The sequence below is a fragment of the Melanerpes formicivorus genome, unplaced genomic scaffold (assembly GCF_026170545.1).
Source record: "Melanerpes formicivorus ecotype bairdi unplaced genomic scaffold, bMelFor1.0.p_v2 SCAF_24, whole genome shotgun sequence".
Taxonomy (NCBI): domain Eukaryota; kingdom Metazoa; phylum Chordata; class Aves; order Piciformes; family Picidae; genus Melanerpes; species Melanerpes formicivorus.
Genome location: NW_027142376.1, coordinates 3432849 through 3446816, shown reverse-complemented (window position 1 = coordinate 3446816; position 13968 = coordinate 3432849). Strand labels below are relative to the sequence as shown.

The 13968-nt window shown below is 40.7% G+C and overlaps 1 protein-coding gene across 9 annotated transcripts in view; it reads right to left on the bottom strand.

The window, feature by feature from the left end:
- The window catches only part of LOC137448283 (solute carrier family 12 member 7-like), a 63653-nt gene that overhangs the window by 22348 nt on the left and 27337 nt on the right, over window positions 1-13968 (bottom strand). For all 9 annotated transcript variants that reach the window (XR_010989027.1, XM_068152624.1, XM_068152616.1 and 6 more), the window contains exons 8-12: window positions 13049-13260; window positions 6605-6772; window positions 5088-5186; window positions 4370-4427; window positions 2276-2450 (exon numbers count right to left, since the gene is read on the bottom strand). Coding sequence is in view for 8 of the 9 variants with exons in the window: in XM_068152624.1 (XP_068008725.1) it covers window positions 2276-2450; window positions 4370-4427; window positions 5088-5186; window positions 6605-6772; window positions 13049-13260 (712 nt within the window). In the remaining variant the exon portion in view is untranslated. The remainder of the gene's footprint in view (window positions 1-2275; window positions 2451-4369; window positions 4428-5087; window positions 5187-6604; window positions 6773-13048; window positions 13261-13968) is intronic.

Genomic DNA, 13968 nt, shown 5'->3' with positions numbered 1-13968 from the left:
TCAAGTCCCAAATCCCTCTTCAGACATCCTTCTTCAGATACCCTGCTTCTCCAGGATTCTCTTCTCCTCACTTTCCAAGCCATACAAAATTTTTCCTTCCAATTCTTCAACTCCCTTTAAATCCAACCCTGATTAAACAGACTCATGCTCTCACCAAGTATTTTTATTTGGGATAGAGGTGAAAATTTTCATTTGTCTCTCTCAAAACAATCCAGCATACACAATTCATTGCATTATAACCCCTTCCCAGTTAAAAGTTGAATTCCATCAAGATTCTGTCCCCCCACACCAGCATACTTAGTATATTCCAGTTACAGATATAGTTCTTGCAAGTCAGGGAACATGTCACTGCTCAACTGTGAAATAAAGCAGCTGCATGTTTGATATTCTTGCATATCCTCATCATCTTTCTCCAATATTGGTAGAAAAGCTGCTCCTAAACAAAGGGAACAGCAATATAGCTTTCCAACAGACACGCTGCCAAGGCTGTGTGGGCAGAGTAGCTCAACACAGCAGAATCTGCAACAGGGCAGTTGCATTTCCTGCTAGCAGCAGCATTGCTGCAAGCACTGCAGGCAGAACATACAGGCAATTGCTGTCATTTTAGCTTGTTTACTTCTTGATTCATTAACCCTTCTGGCTCTGTCTCCTGACAGAAACAGCAGCATAAATTTCCAGTGACCATGTTCCCCTTTAGCCTAAGAGAAGGGAAAGACCTAAGATAATATCCCTACTGAAATTAGGCTTTAGCAGACAGAGCAGGAAAGCAGCAGGAGGAGAATGGAATAAAGTGATTAAAGACTATGAAAAAAGCTGGCAATAGCAGTATGACCTACTTTTAAAGAAAACCAACTCAAGTCCCACACACAAATGATAACCACCACCACCCCCAAAGCCACTAGCATTGTATTTTCTACTTTACTCTGCTTCTCAGCTATTCCAACCATCTCCTCTGACCCATTCCTTGGGCATTCCTTCCCCCTCTTCACAGAAGTCGTCTCCTTACTTTCTTATTCCCACATACCCTTTATGTCTTCCTTCCCCTCAGGTATCTCTCCCACAACTCAAATTCTCCAGCTAACTCATTTCTAATAGCCTTAGGCATAGCCTAGCTGAGGAATCTTCACACTACACAATGTTGAAAACTCATAACACTTTCCCCAAACTCAAGAACCAAACCAAACTGCTGCTGTTCTATACCTAGCCCTCCCTAACGACACTTTATAGATATCTCTGAATAGAGTCTTAAGTTAGTCACAAGGAGTAGCAGCCCCTTTTTCATATTACATACTACACCAATCTCATATGTGAGAAAGTGACTTAAAGGTCACATCTGACCAAAACTCCAGAAAGAAATTTAGGTAGAATAGGGAATACTTGAGCACAACTTTTGTCACAGAACTGGGGTGTCAAAACCACAATATAGACCTCCTAGAGATATAAAAACACATGCTCCAAATCATCCTTAGGACTCCCCACACAAAAGGGCCTACTGTCCCAGATTCAGCCCTAGCTACCTTCAGTGTCTGGGCTGTCTGCAATTCCTTTGGGTGCTAAATTGGACAACTCTGTTCTCCAAATATTCATTTACTTAGACACAATCCCAACTTTCATTCTTGAAGCTGTTTTCAGTTTTGCTCTCTACACATTGTATTTTTCCATTTTATTTATCCTCAACTCCAGTCTAGCTTTTGCAGATGCAGCCTAATAATTGTGTTAAATATCTTCCAGAAAAGGTATCTTCTATTTTCTACCTCCCTTACTCACTACTTTGAGAAAAAGGAATTACTTTTAAAACATGCACAGGGATATTGGAACAAACTTAATGTTCAGAGTCATCTTTGCTGACTTCATTTAGCCCACAATTAAAATCTTAATTTTTGTATCTCTGATATAACAACAAATACCATGCAGTTCCATACTGAGACTGAAAATCAACTATATTCACATGTTCAAGTCATAAATACAGCCTGGAGTGAAGACATTCAGTTTTTATTTGCTTCTTCATTTATTTTCCATTTACAGAAGACTTACATTTGCAGTTCTGAACCACTAACTTTTACAGGTAAAGGTAAAAACAATTGAATTGCATTGCCCAGGCATACAGGTCAAAGTTCAAACCTTGTCCTACAATGACTTGATCTATTATTGTACACAGTCAAACCTGAGCTGCAAATCTTTTGCTCACAGTTCTACAGGGATAGAAAAAAAGTCTCTCTTGTCAAAACATAAGGCATATTTGATATACGGTAAAGAAACAAATTAAAACACTCACTTGAATAAATGGTACAATGCCATCTCTTGCAATGGCCTGCAGCAGGCGGGGTGCACCAGTGAGACTCTGGAGACCAGCACCACATGTTGAAAAGAATGAACCAATCACAATAACCCATGGAGAAGGCCAGGCCAGAGTACCAACCACTAGATTTCCGTTAACTGCTTCTCCAAACCTTAGAGAAGGGAAGGGAGAAAAGGAAAACAAAAATAAACCATTAAGCATTAAAATAACTTTTACTATGGCTTCGAGCACTTTTCAACAATACACACAATGTCACAATACATACTATAAGATTTCCCAACCAGTGTAATACAGTGTTAACAGCAACAGCTAAGTTTGTACATGTGCATGTTTTAGATCCTTTTGACTACTAGGTATTAGTTTGCAGAAGCCTGTTCTAGAAGTAATATGGGTATACCCTAGGGCATAAGCAAGAGATTTGCAAACCAAAGTATTGGCCTTTCCTTTTAGTAGTTTAGTGCTGACATATGGACAATATAGAAGTGACCAGACACCACCATTTCAAGTTATCCATGTGCCTTTTGACTGCCTTGCTACCTGCTGCAAATTTTAAGTGAATATGGTATGAGCAAGTGAAAGGCTATAAAGAAAAATTAAATGTTTTATCTCTTCTCAGATTTGCTCTTAAACAGGGTCAAAGCCAACACAGTAATTGGGTTAATATAATAAGCCAGCAGTGCACATGCCCAAGCTTAGAAGCATGGTTACATACTACCTTTAACAGACAGAATAAGAAGAAACCATATTCTTCAAAGATACAGAGGGAAAAACAAGCAGTATAATCCTTTTACATTTGTACTTATACGGCTGCACATTCTTAATTCAAATCCTAATGCCTGCATTTTAGTTAAACATTGGGTGAAAACACTGTGAGAAGCTGAATGACGAACGCTGAGAAGCGTACAACCTACTGTTTCCCATGGCAGATATGGCAATCCAGATCTACCCCAAAAAGTGTCTTTAAACCAGATCAAAATTCATGCATTTTACTGTTAAAATTGCATTTCAACTAAACAAGAACTGGCAGCAGTAGACACAAGAACATGGATTCAGTACTCTTGCTACAATGCATCATGCTCCAGGGACAGATCACCTGCACTCACAGCTTTCAAAAATACATACCACACCAAACCTCCCCCCACCAGTAAATTTCAAATATGTTGCTTTCCAGTATTTGAGTTTAGTAGATACTAACTCTGTGTTAACTGATAATTCAGAATTAATTATGTCTGAAGCAGCAGCTTGATTTGGTTTGTATATTTACTTTGAAGAAAAGGAAATCAGATTTTTCACTGATGCACTGATCATTGTAAAATTAAAACTAATCCCTTGCTGCTTCTTTTATTAGCTTTGGTTAGCATCCAGCTTTCAAGTTATGGCTTTCCTTCTAGACTAAAGATAGTGTTTTGAAATAAACTGTGTCAGCACCATCTCCATAACCTTCTAAACAATGGCTCAATGCCACTGCTTCATCATCAAAAGCAGTGAAAAGAAAGCCAGACACCATCAAGGAAACAAACATAAGACTTGCCAATAGATTCATCTTAGCCACCTCAGCTTTTCCCAGGAGAGAAATGCATCAAAATCCAGAGATGTGGATTCATGCCTATCTCCATTACATTTATTACCTTTGTGCTTCATACTGTGCCTCAAATACCCTCAAGCAATTACATGGGCAAAAACTGACACAATTACTGATCATTTAAAAAACAACACATTAATGGTACATCCAAGGAAACTATATGCCTGATCCTGCACTGCAACCTCATTCAGGAATTCTTCCTTGTCATGTAACTGTCAAAACTATTTTCCTGTCTCTGTTCCTCAGAGGCATGTTACTTCTCCAAAAGTAATACTACTCTTTGCCCTCACCTATCAGCTCCACAGAGACCAGCAATGTTTTTTTTCTTTTGAGAACATTTCATTTTGCAGCGATTTCAGTTTAACTGAGAAGACTTCCCCTCCAGTTTTAACCTAAATAGATCACACAGACATCACCCAGAAGAGCCACTATTAAGTCCTATGAACATAACCCACTTGCTGTAAAATTAGAAATTGAACATGACTTACTTATCTCTTAATATCACACCTTCTATGCAGGCACCAAACAACACTATACAGGAGAGATCTGTTACAGAGAGTGAAGGAATAGTGAGCTATAAGTAATTATACAGAAAGAGAAAGCACATCATTTTTCACCAAGGGATGAAATCAAAGTGTCCATGATAATGAAATGAGGTGGGTTTTGTTTTGGTGGTTCTGTGGATTTTTAGTTTTGGGGTTTTTCATTCTTCCATGCTACAACTTTAGTTTATGGTCACTGTGACTGCCTTTGATGTGCAGTTGATTTGTGAAATACTGAGGGTAACCAGGTCATAAATCATGTAACAGGACATATTTTCTCATATATAATGAGCATTTTTGTCTTCTAGGTATTAAAGGACTATCAGTTTCTATTATTAGTTTGCTTTAAGACATTCACTGGTTATACCTAAGCTTAAGAACAAAGCAATCTGCCAGCTGAAGCAAAATGCTAAAAATCTCTACATTGCTTAATTAAACTCACCAATTATGTCTTGGAATTTGAAGCACTAGTAGAACATATATTTTTATAAATGCAAATAAAATTTGATATTTTAATATTTGGGTTTCAACAAATACTGTTTTTCAGTTTAGATTTCATGCATTTTATACTCAGGCAACTCTAATAATGTTTCAATGCAAAAACCTACACTGTTACACCTACAGAATGCACACCAGGAAAGAAAGGTCACAGCATAAAGGATACAAATAAAAGATGTAGTTGCAATGGCCAAAATTGTTCCAGTAGGAATAGATTTCTGAGCATCCTTAAGATCTCCAGATCTGTTTGAACCTGCCATAATACCTTCAGAGAGAATAAATTTATGTCATAAGACCAGTTAACACCAGCTTCATGTAAATACCTAACAGAACACATGGAAATTTAAGCCTAATTTAAAACATCATTACCAATGGAACAGGCTGTAGAAGTGTATTATAATCCTGCACAAATCCTCAAATTATAGCTTAGTTGTCTTCATAAGCTTATGTTGCCATCCATTACTGAATAAATTCCAGATAATTTAGTAAAGAAACAGAAAAACAACAAACCATGGTTTTGAAGTGTACCTTCAGAATTATTTTTAAAGCTAAGAAATAGAGTAGCAAAATTTTGTGGTTGAATGTTATATACTAACAGAGATTTACCCATTTTATGCAGCATGACCAGCTGCAATGTCTCCTAAATAGAGCTATTATCTATGTTATCTTACTGCTAAACTATTATTATGCATGCATTAAGATATGCAAGCAAATCAATAAAGTAAATTATAGAAATATAGAAACAAAATAGAGGAGCAAGCAGGAAGCACCAAAACTTTGATGAACTTGCACATACACATCTCTCTGAATCAAACAAGAACACAAAAATATTTTCCAGCAAATGCTGTGACAGAAAGGGGAAAAAAACCACCAAAAAAAAAAAAGCAAACCAAAAAACCCTGATTCTGCCCTCTTTCCTAGATTGCCCTGCCCACTGTCGGAGACAAAAACGTGGAAGCTAATATCAAGATGTTGCAGTGCAAAAGCACTGCCAAAGTACACACAATAAAAACCTAGCCACAAACTCTGATACCACAACATGTTGACAGAAGTCTGAAGTGCAGAAATGGAAGTAACATGATGGAAGAATACAAAGGGACAGCTCCATGTTGTATTCTTGTAGCAAACACTGCTGCAACTTCTTATCTGAGTTCTGTTTTGTTACTCTACATCACAAGTGTCTGGTGACAGGTAATGGACTTGATGATCTTTGAGGTCTCTTCCAACCTTGGTGATTCAGTCTCATAAGGAAAAATGTTTCTGGTTATTTCAGTCATATGTGACCTAGCAAAACACTGAACAGCTAATCTAAACCTTAAGCTGGACAAAAAAGGTCTGTACTAGTTACAGCTACAGGACAAATTTTGAACATTTAAACAAACCAAAGGCAGTTCATAGCTTGAATGCCTGAGTCGCCTTAATATTCAACTGTTCTCTCATGTTTGCATCTTATTTTGATTAGACATTTAATAACACATGGAGCTTTAGTTTTCCTTTCAGCACATAAATCCATTTCTTGTTTAAGTCCTATAACCCCCTAAAATAACCAGCTATGTCTCTCTACCACCAGAAGGTTTTAGGTACACAAGGACTTAGTATCATCAACAAACATTCACCTACTACCCCCAAAAAAACTTCAGCTATAAGTACACATCCACACTCAAGAAACACAGTTGCATCTACCTGTCACAGATGGGAAATAAATCCCTACAAGCATGGTGAAGTAGGTCATTATGTCTGTAAAAATATAAGGAAGTCCACTCATTTTTGTCTCTTCTGATCCAGCAACTGATGGTTGGTCTTTTTTCTCAACTATAGATCCTTTTTCTGAATAGGCACTCCATAGATTATCTACAAGAGGGGAAAAAAACCAACAACCAAGAATCAGTCTCAACTCTCCATGCAAGGATTTTAAGTAGTGATAATCTTTTGAAGCAAAAATCATGATGTTTCCCCGTCAAGTAAAAAAACAGCAGGTCAAAAGGAAAAATGCTTCTTATCAGTAACTTCAGTACTTTTGATCTGCTGTACAGAATAACCCTGGACAACAGTTCAGGACTCAGTTATTCATGGTGAAGGTATTCTACATGGTGATAAAAGCAGAGTAAAACTCCAGAAGAGAACTGATAAGCAAAAATCCAAACAAAAACAAACCAACACAAAAACCCCCACAGAAAACCAAACAAAAAAAAAGCCAGACCAAAGCAACCCAAACACAAACAAACAAAACCCTGAAACAAGCAAAAAATGTGCAGAATGCAGCTCAGATTCCCAAACTCAGGATGCTTGCTCAGTGAACATTGCCAGGTCAAAGAACCAGTAAAACTTTTGAAAGCTTACATTTATGGAAACACTGCTTGCGTCCCTTGACAAGATGGTGAGAACAGCCAATATTGATTCTTACTTAAAAATAAGAAAAGCTGTTGAAAAAAGCTGAGGGAGCCAGGGTTGCTTAGTCTAGAAAAGAGAAGGCTCAGAGAAGAGCTTTTTGTAGCCAGGTGGAGGTTGGTCTCTTCTCCCAGGCAACCAGCACCAGAACAAGAGGATACAGTCTCAAGCTGCACCAGGGAAGGTTTAGGCTGGATATTAAGAAGTAGTTCTTCACAGAAAGAGTGATTGGCCATTGGAATGGATTGCCCAGGGAGGTGGTGGAGTCACCATCACTGGAGGTGTTTAGGAAGAGGCTGGATGGGGTGCTTGGTGCCATGGTTTAGTTGATTAGATGGTGTTGGGTAACGGGATGGACTTTATGATCTCAAAGGTCTTTTCCAACCTGGTTAATTCTATTTTATGTGTTGAGAAACAAAGTAGACATTCTCCCTCCTCATCAGAGCCATAGGATTTTACACCACAGAAAAGCAAACAACTCCCATGGACTGCCAGAACAATGATCTCATAGCCAATTTCCATCATCTAGTACAACTTAAGGGAATGAAATACAGTATTCTTAGTCTTCATAATAGCAAGAGATCACATTTCTGTAAATGTCCCAAGATAGAGAGTTCATTGAAATAAAGAGGAACAAAGTAATCCCAGAGTTAAAACCAAAGCCATAAAAGAGTTAATTATTATTACTGCTGTTGGGGACTTACTATTCATGGGCATGTTTGGTCAGCTATTCACAGAATGATTCACCATTAGTACAATAGTCATGGAAGGTGCCTAACAAATGCATATTTAACTTATACAGGTGCTCAGTAAATGGTACAAGGACTCCACACATGCTTCCTGAGATGCTCAGGCATGATATGAGTATTTCCAGTCACAGCTGAACAAACCTGCAAGTGCAGAGTCTGCAGCTGCAATGTCTTCACACAAACCATGACATACACCATCAGTGGAGGAAAATCCCTGAGGAATTGTCATCAGACAAGTTTACATTAGGCATCGGAATGTGTGCTCACAATCAGCAAGCAGGACACATGATCCACTCAATGTATTCTTAGCATTATGTGGCACTAGGACAATTAACATGCACTGTTACACATCAGTGCTGGTTCAAAGCAACAATCATTATTGAAAAGAACTACAGTGTACACTTTGGGCAAAGTGGAAAATAATCAGCACTTAGCCTGAAACCTGCAAGAACAGTGAAAGGCCTGAGCTAACTCAGTTTACCTGAAATCGTATTGCTAACCAAGGACTGAAACATGACAAATGTGAGGCCAACTTCCTAAAGAGAGTTTCAGAGACACCAAGAAACTATAAGTTCACAGGTAGCATCTGTACATCAACAGTTCATAGCAATAAGAGCAACAGATAGAAACAGCAAACAGATGGGTGATAATTTTGAGTTCTGACAAAACCAGCATCAATTCACAGGGCTTTTTCCCCCCTTGAGTTTTGAGGAACTCAGGAAGTCCCAGCATAGCTTTTGGAAAAGAACGTTGTTGAAAGCATTCAAGTTCTTTGACAAAAACTTTAATTAAGGTGATCCACTTCATTAAGTCCACTTGCATTTCCCACATTTCTGAAAGATTCCTCACGCAAGGAACCTACAGCAACCATAGGATAAGAAAACATCAAGACTTCTCACACACATTAAAAAAAGATGTTTCAGACAGAAAACAACTGCTAAATGAATGTAAATGCAGTTTTAATTTAGGGAAACAACCAGTAAGCTTCCACAAGGGTCAGTAGCAGGATGTAACCAGGGCTCTCCAGTACACTCAAAGAGGCTGGAAAAAGGAGCTAGTAGTAAGATGGAAAACCTAGAGGTAATACTCAGATACTCAAAGTTGTAAAAGCAAAACCCATTGCAACACACAAAAAACCAACACACTATACTCAGGGAGCGCACAGAAGACAATCAATGAGCTTCACTACAGGTAAGTGTCAAGCAGTGAGCACCAGAAAGTGTATCCCTAACAGTGAGCTTTCAGCAGACTCAATGGTTGTTAGAGATCTCAGCATCAATTAACAGCAGAACAGTGAAATGCACTTTTACACACCACTGCTAGTTCAAGGCAATAATAGTGAGCAGAATCAAAGCACATTTTCCCAAATGAAGAAAAATGAGTTCTCAGCTGAAACATGCAAAAGCAGAACAGCAGTTTAAAGCTTACACCATAGCGAAAAATTAGAACACACACGTCTTCTGAACATAACAAAAGTTCAGGAGAAACGTTTCATGCTCCATTCACTGAAAATAAGAATGGGGTAAACTATAAAATACATAGAACAAGCTAAGTCACGTTTGTTGGAACAAACAACTCAGCTGAAAAGAACTTCATTTCTCCTTGAAGAAACAGATTAAGTCTGACTTTGTATGCTTAAAAAAAAAAAAAGCCTATTGCCTCATTTAGTGTGTTTTTATGTATTCATACACTTCATAATTGATATTTTAAACTGATTTAGTATGTGTAATGGGTTGGGGCAGACCCCCTCCCCACCACAGGCAGAAATAACAACTCAGACAGATTGCAAAAGTGATGGAAAGTTTAAATAGAAAACAGTGAGCGCGTACAGAAAGCCAGAAACACAGTGACAAAAGAAACCCCAAAACATACCCAGAAACATCCCATCCCCCTTGGGCCCCCAGGGCTCTTTCCTCCACCTCCCCCAACCCAGCCTTGAGCCTGGGCAGGCCCAAGGGAGGCAGCTCACGCCATTTTACCTAGGCAGCAGCAGGGGGTGAAAAAGGAAGTGAAGACCCCGCGCTGATCTATTATAGGGGAGCAGGGCATTATGGGAAATGGAATACCTGGTTTCCTGTGACCACCCCCTGGGCTGGGCCCACCCCTTGGGACCTCTCAGGTGTGGTCTGTGCAGTGGCATCCAGGCCAGCACCCAGCCAAACCACCACACACCACCCCTTATTCCATACTATAATCCCTGCACCCAAAACATATCATCAAATTAGTACTCTTCTGATGACATGTCTAGCAACAGTCCAGGTCTTCATCTGGGTGTCCTTCCACACAGTCTCTCATTCAGGCTCAAGTATCAGTCCATTTCAGTTCTCCTTCCTCATATGATTGACTCTGTATTGCTGGGAGGTTCCTTCTTCTGCAGTGTGAATTCCTTGTGGACTCAGGATATCCTGGTCACCTGGAAATACCTCACAACTTCTCAGCAGAGCCTTTATTTGCATTTAGATTTGCTCAGCAGCTTTTTTCCACCCCTGGAGCAAGCCAGTTGGAGCAATCAGGCTCCACAACCGCTTTTTTCCATCCTTCCAGGGAGCCGCAGCCGACTGCTTCCAGCTGCGGTCTGGAGCTACACAAATGCACATGGCAGGTCATCGCCCCTCCACTGGGCGTTTGCGTACCGAGGCATCACTGCATCCAGTTCACAGCCCTCCCCCAGAAGAGGGAGCAGCTGCAGCACAACTCACTGAGAAGAGAGGAGGCAGAGCCAGGTGCTTGGCGCCATTTTCGGAACATGTCTGAAAACACCAGGGAATGATTTACAGCTGCCGCTGCCGCCTGAACACAGCATGGCACAGGCAGTGCCACCACTGCTTGAACACAGCCTGGCCCAGCCCCTGCCGTCTCTGTCACTGCGATACAGAGTCAGTCACCTCCAGCCCTTCGGGCATCCAAACAGTTATTTCAGCCAGAGCCACGAACGCATTCCCAGAGCCTTTGAGAATGGCTTTCCAGCTGAAGTCCCCACTTGCCCTCGGGTTTTGGGAGCCATCATTTGTCTGCTTGTCCTGGGTGGCCATCCCCCACAGCAACAGCCGACCAACCTCGCTCTGCCTGCCGCTGCCCCTCGTCACTCCGCAGAGAACAAGGAGGAGAAGGCAGGTCTCACCTTCTTAGGCTACTCGAGCATTCTTAAGCTACCCTGAGCAGAAAGTCACAGAAAGAGCCACCCCTCGCTGTTCCCAAGCAACAGAAAGGACTTCCATGCCATTGGCCACGCACCAGGTGTCCTTCTGCAGTCCACAGGAGTTCACAGTCACCCTGACAAGAAAACTTGAGCCCCAACTTCCAAATCAGCAACATCCCACAGCTGACTTGAAACTCTCCATCTTTTGCAATCCGATCTGCAGTTCGCCACAGCAACTGGCCCCACGTTGGGCGCCAAAATGTAATGGGTTGGGGCAGACCCCCTCCCTACCATGGGCAGAAATAATGACTCAGCCAAACAGATTGAAAAAGTGATGGAAAGTTTAAATAGAAAACAGTGAGCACATACAGAAAGCCAGAAACACAGTGACAAAAGAAACCCCAAAACATACCCAGAAACATCCCATCCCCACCTGGGGGTACACCAGAACCCCCCAGGGCTCTTTCCTTTCCCTCCCCCCCCCCCCACCCAGCCTTGGGCCTGGGCAGGCCCAAGGGGGGCAGCTCATGCCATTTTACCTAGGCAGCAGGGGGGGGCAAAAGAGGAAGTGAAGACCCCGCGCTGATCTATTATAGAGGAGCAGGGCATTATGGGAATGGAATACCTGGTTTCCTGTGACCATCCCCTGGGCTGGGCCCACCCATTGGGACCTCTCAGGTGTGGTCTGTGTAGTGGCACCCAGGCCAGCACCCAGCCTAAGCCACCGCAGTATGGCAGCAGAGACTTAAGTTTCCTATGCAGAGATACATATTTACATACATCAAACCTTATTTTAGGGGGAAGTAGAAGAGATGTATCAGAACATTGATTCTGTCCCCAGAAATAGTATTTGCATACAGTACAATCCATCACCTGTTCAAAATGAAACTTATGACCCAGTGCAACTGCAATCTCAAGCTGCCACAACTGTGCAGGAACAAATAGAAGAAAACCTGCACACTTCCTAGAACATCCTGTCCAAATTCTAGATGAGAAGCTAAAAAGACTGCTTTTCTCCACATCCACCACTAACTGGATGCATCACATAGGACAAACCACAGGACTTCATTCCTCAAGGCACCCTCTATAAAGTGTAAAGAGCTTCTCCTCAAGGACAGTTTAAGAATGTGCTAACAAAGAGCTTACTAAAGTAAGTGCATTTGGCATACAAAAGAGCAAAACAAGTTTTTAAAAAGTCAGCTGTGATAAACACTTTTCCTGCCCTTTTTTTATTTCTTGATAGAACAATGTTTTTTGAAAGAGTGCTTATGAAGGTCCAATGCTGCAAACTGAAGCATTAGATACTAAGCATCTAAAACCAGGTAGAAACTTTACAGGAGTTGCTCCAGGCAGAAGTGTTGCACTCAAGCAGATTAGCTTAAAGAAGCATTGACAGACTACGCCTGAGGAGGGAAGGGTTATATCCTGACCAGAAGCATATTGAAACCCTGGCCAGTCAGACAGTTACTACATTACTGGGGACAAGCAGTACTCCAGGATGGGCTGCAAGCAGGTTGTGGCCAAAATCAACCTGCTGCAGGGATTTACTGCAGAGGCCAAGTCCTGCTCTCAACATCTGCAAAACTCTGGGCTTATGGAGGAGTAAGCAGGCTATGGTCAAGGTGTCCTTTCTCAGGCCTGCATAGGTTCTGTCTTGGTCAAGGTAAAGGGATGGCAGCCTGGTTGGATGAGGCCTTGAGACACCTCGTCTAGTAGATGTCCCTGCCCATGGCAGAGGGGTTGGAACTAGATAATCTTTAAAAGGTCCCTTCCAACCTAAACCATTATATGATTACAGAACAGCTACAGGCCAAAGGAACAAGGTTCAAATGATTGTGCTTTCCAACTTACCAGATAGAACTCCACTCATTATTCCTGGAATTCCTTGAATTTCTGTTACGTTATTGAGATTAAAGTAGTCATCACAGGTAGCATTAAGCAAAGGACTATCACAGAACAGGCTCCAAAGAGCTGTAGTCTTTGTTTCATTATTGCTCTCAGTAAATTTGGCACACACATCAAAGCTGCGTTTTGACAAGGTACGGTTTCCAAGCAGACAGATGCTACAAACAAAACAGATAAAACCAACCATGATCCTTCAATATAGTGTTGATCATTAAAACATTTTATCTGCATTGGACTTCTTCAGAAACTTGTTATTCCATCCATATTCTGGCCTATACTCATCCACTAAAATAGTATATAGCCTCTGCATATAAAACTATCATCAGACATACTTAAAACAGCAATTGCACATTTCTACTTTAAGATATTAATCAGCTACTTGGTCCTCTGATTTATTACTTGGAAAATACAATCAAAACAAGCAGCTTAGCCACTGAAGAGATGGTGATTTAGTCAGTCCATCAAGAAAGAAGTAAAATTAAATTATACTTAATGATGAGCCTGACCAAGAAAACAAACCAGTAAGATTAAGCAAGCACAACATGCCCTTTTCTAGCAAATAAATATTTGACATGGTCCTCAAAAATAGTAAAATCCAAGGGGTAGGAAATACGTCAGGAGGGCTAAATAGCAAAATTTAAGCACATTTGTGGGAATACAAATTAAAGAATCACACAGCAGGAAACAATTTAAGGACACAAAAATGAAAGAAAATTAGAAAACTCAGAACAGTTTCCAAAATACAAGTTCATAACAGGAGAGACTATGAGGATCTAGGAACACTTCTACATGAAAGATGCTTAGGAGATATTTCATTCTTAAGCAAGCCTGGCAAGGATAAATCTAATATTTATGAAGACAAGAGA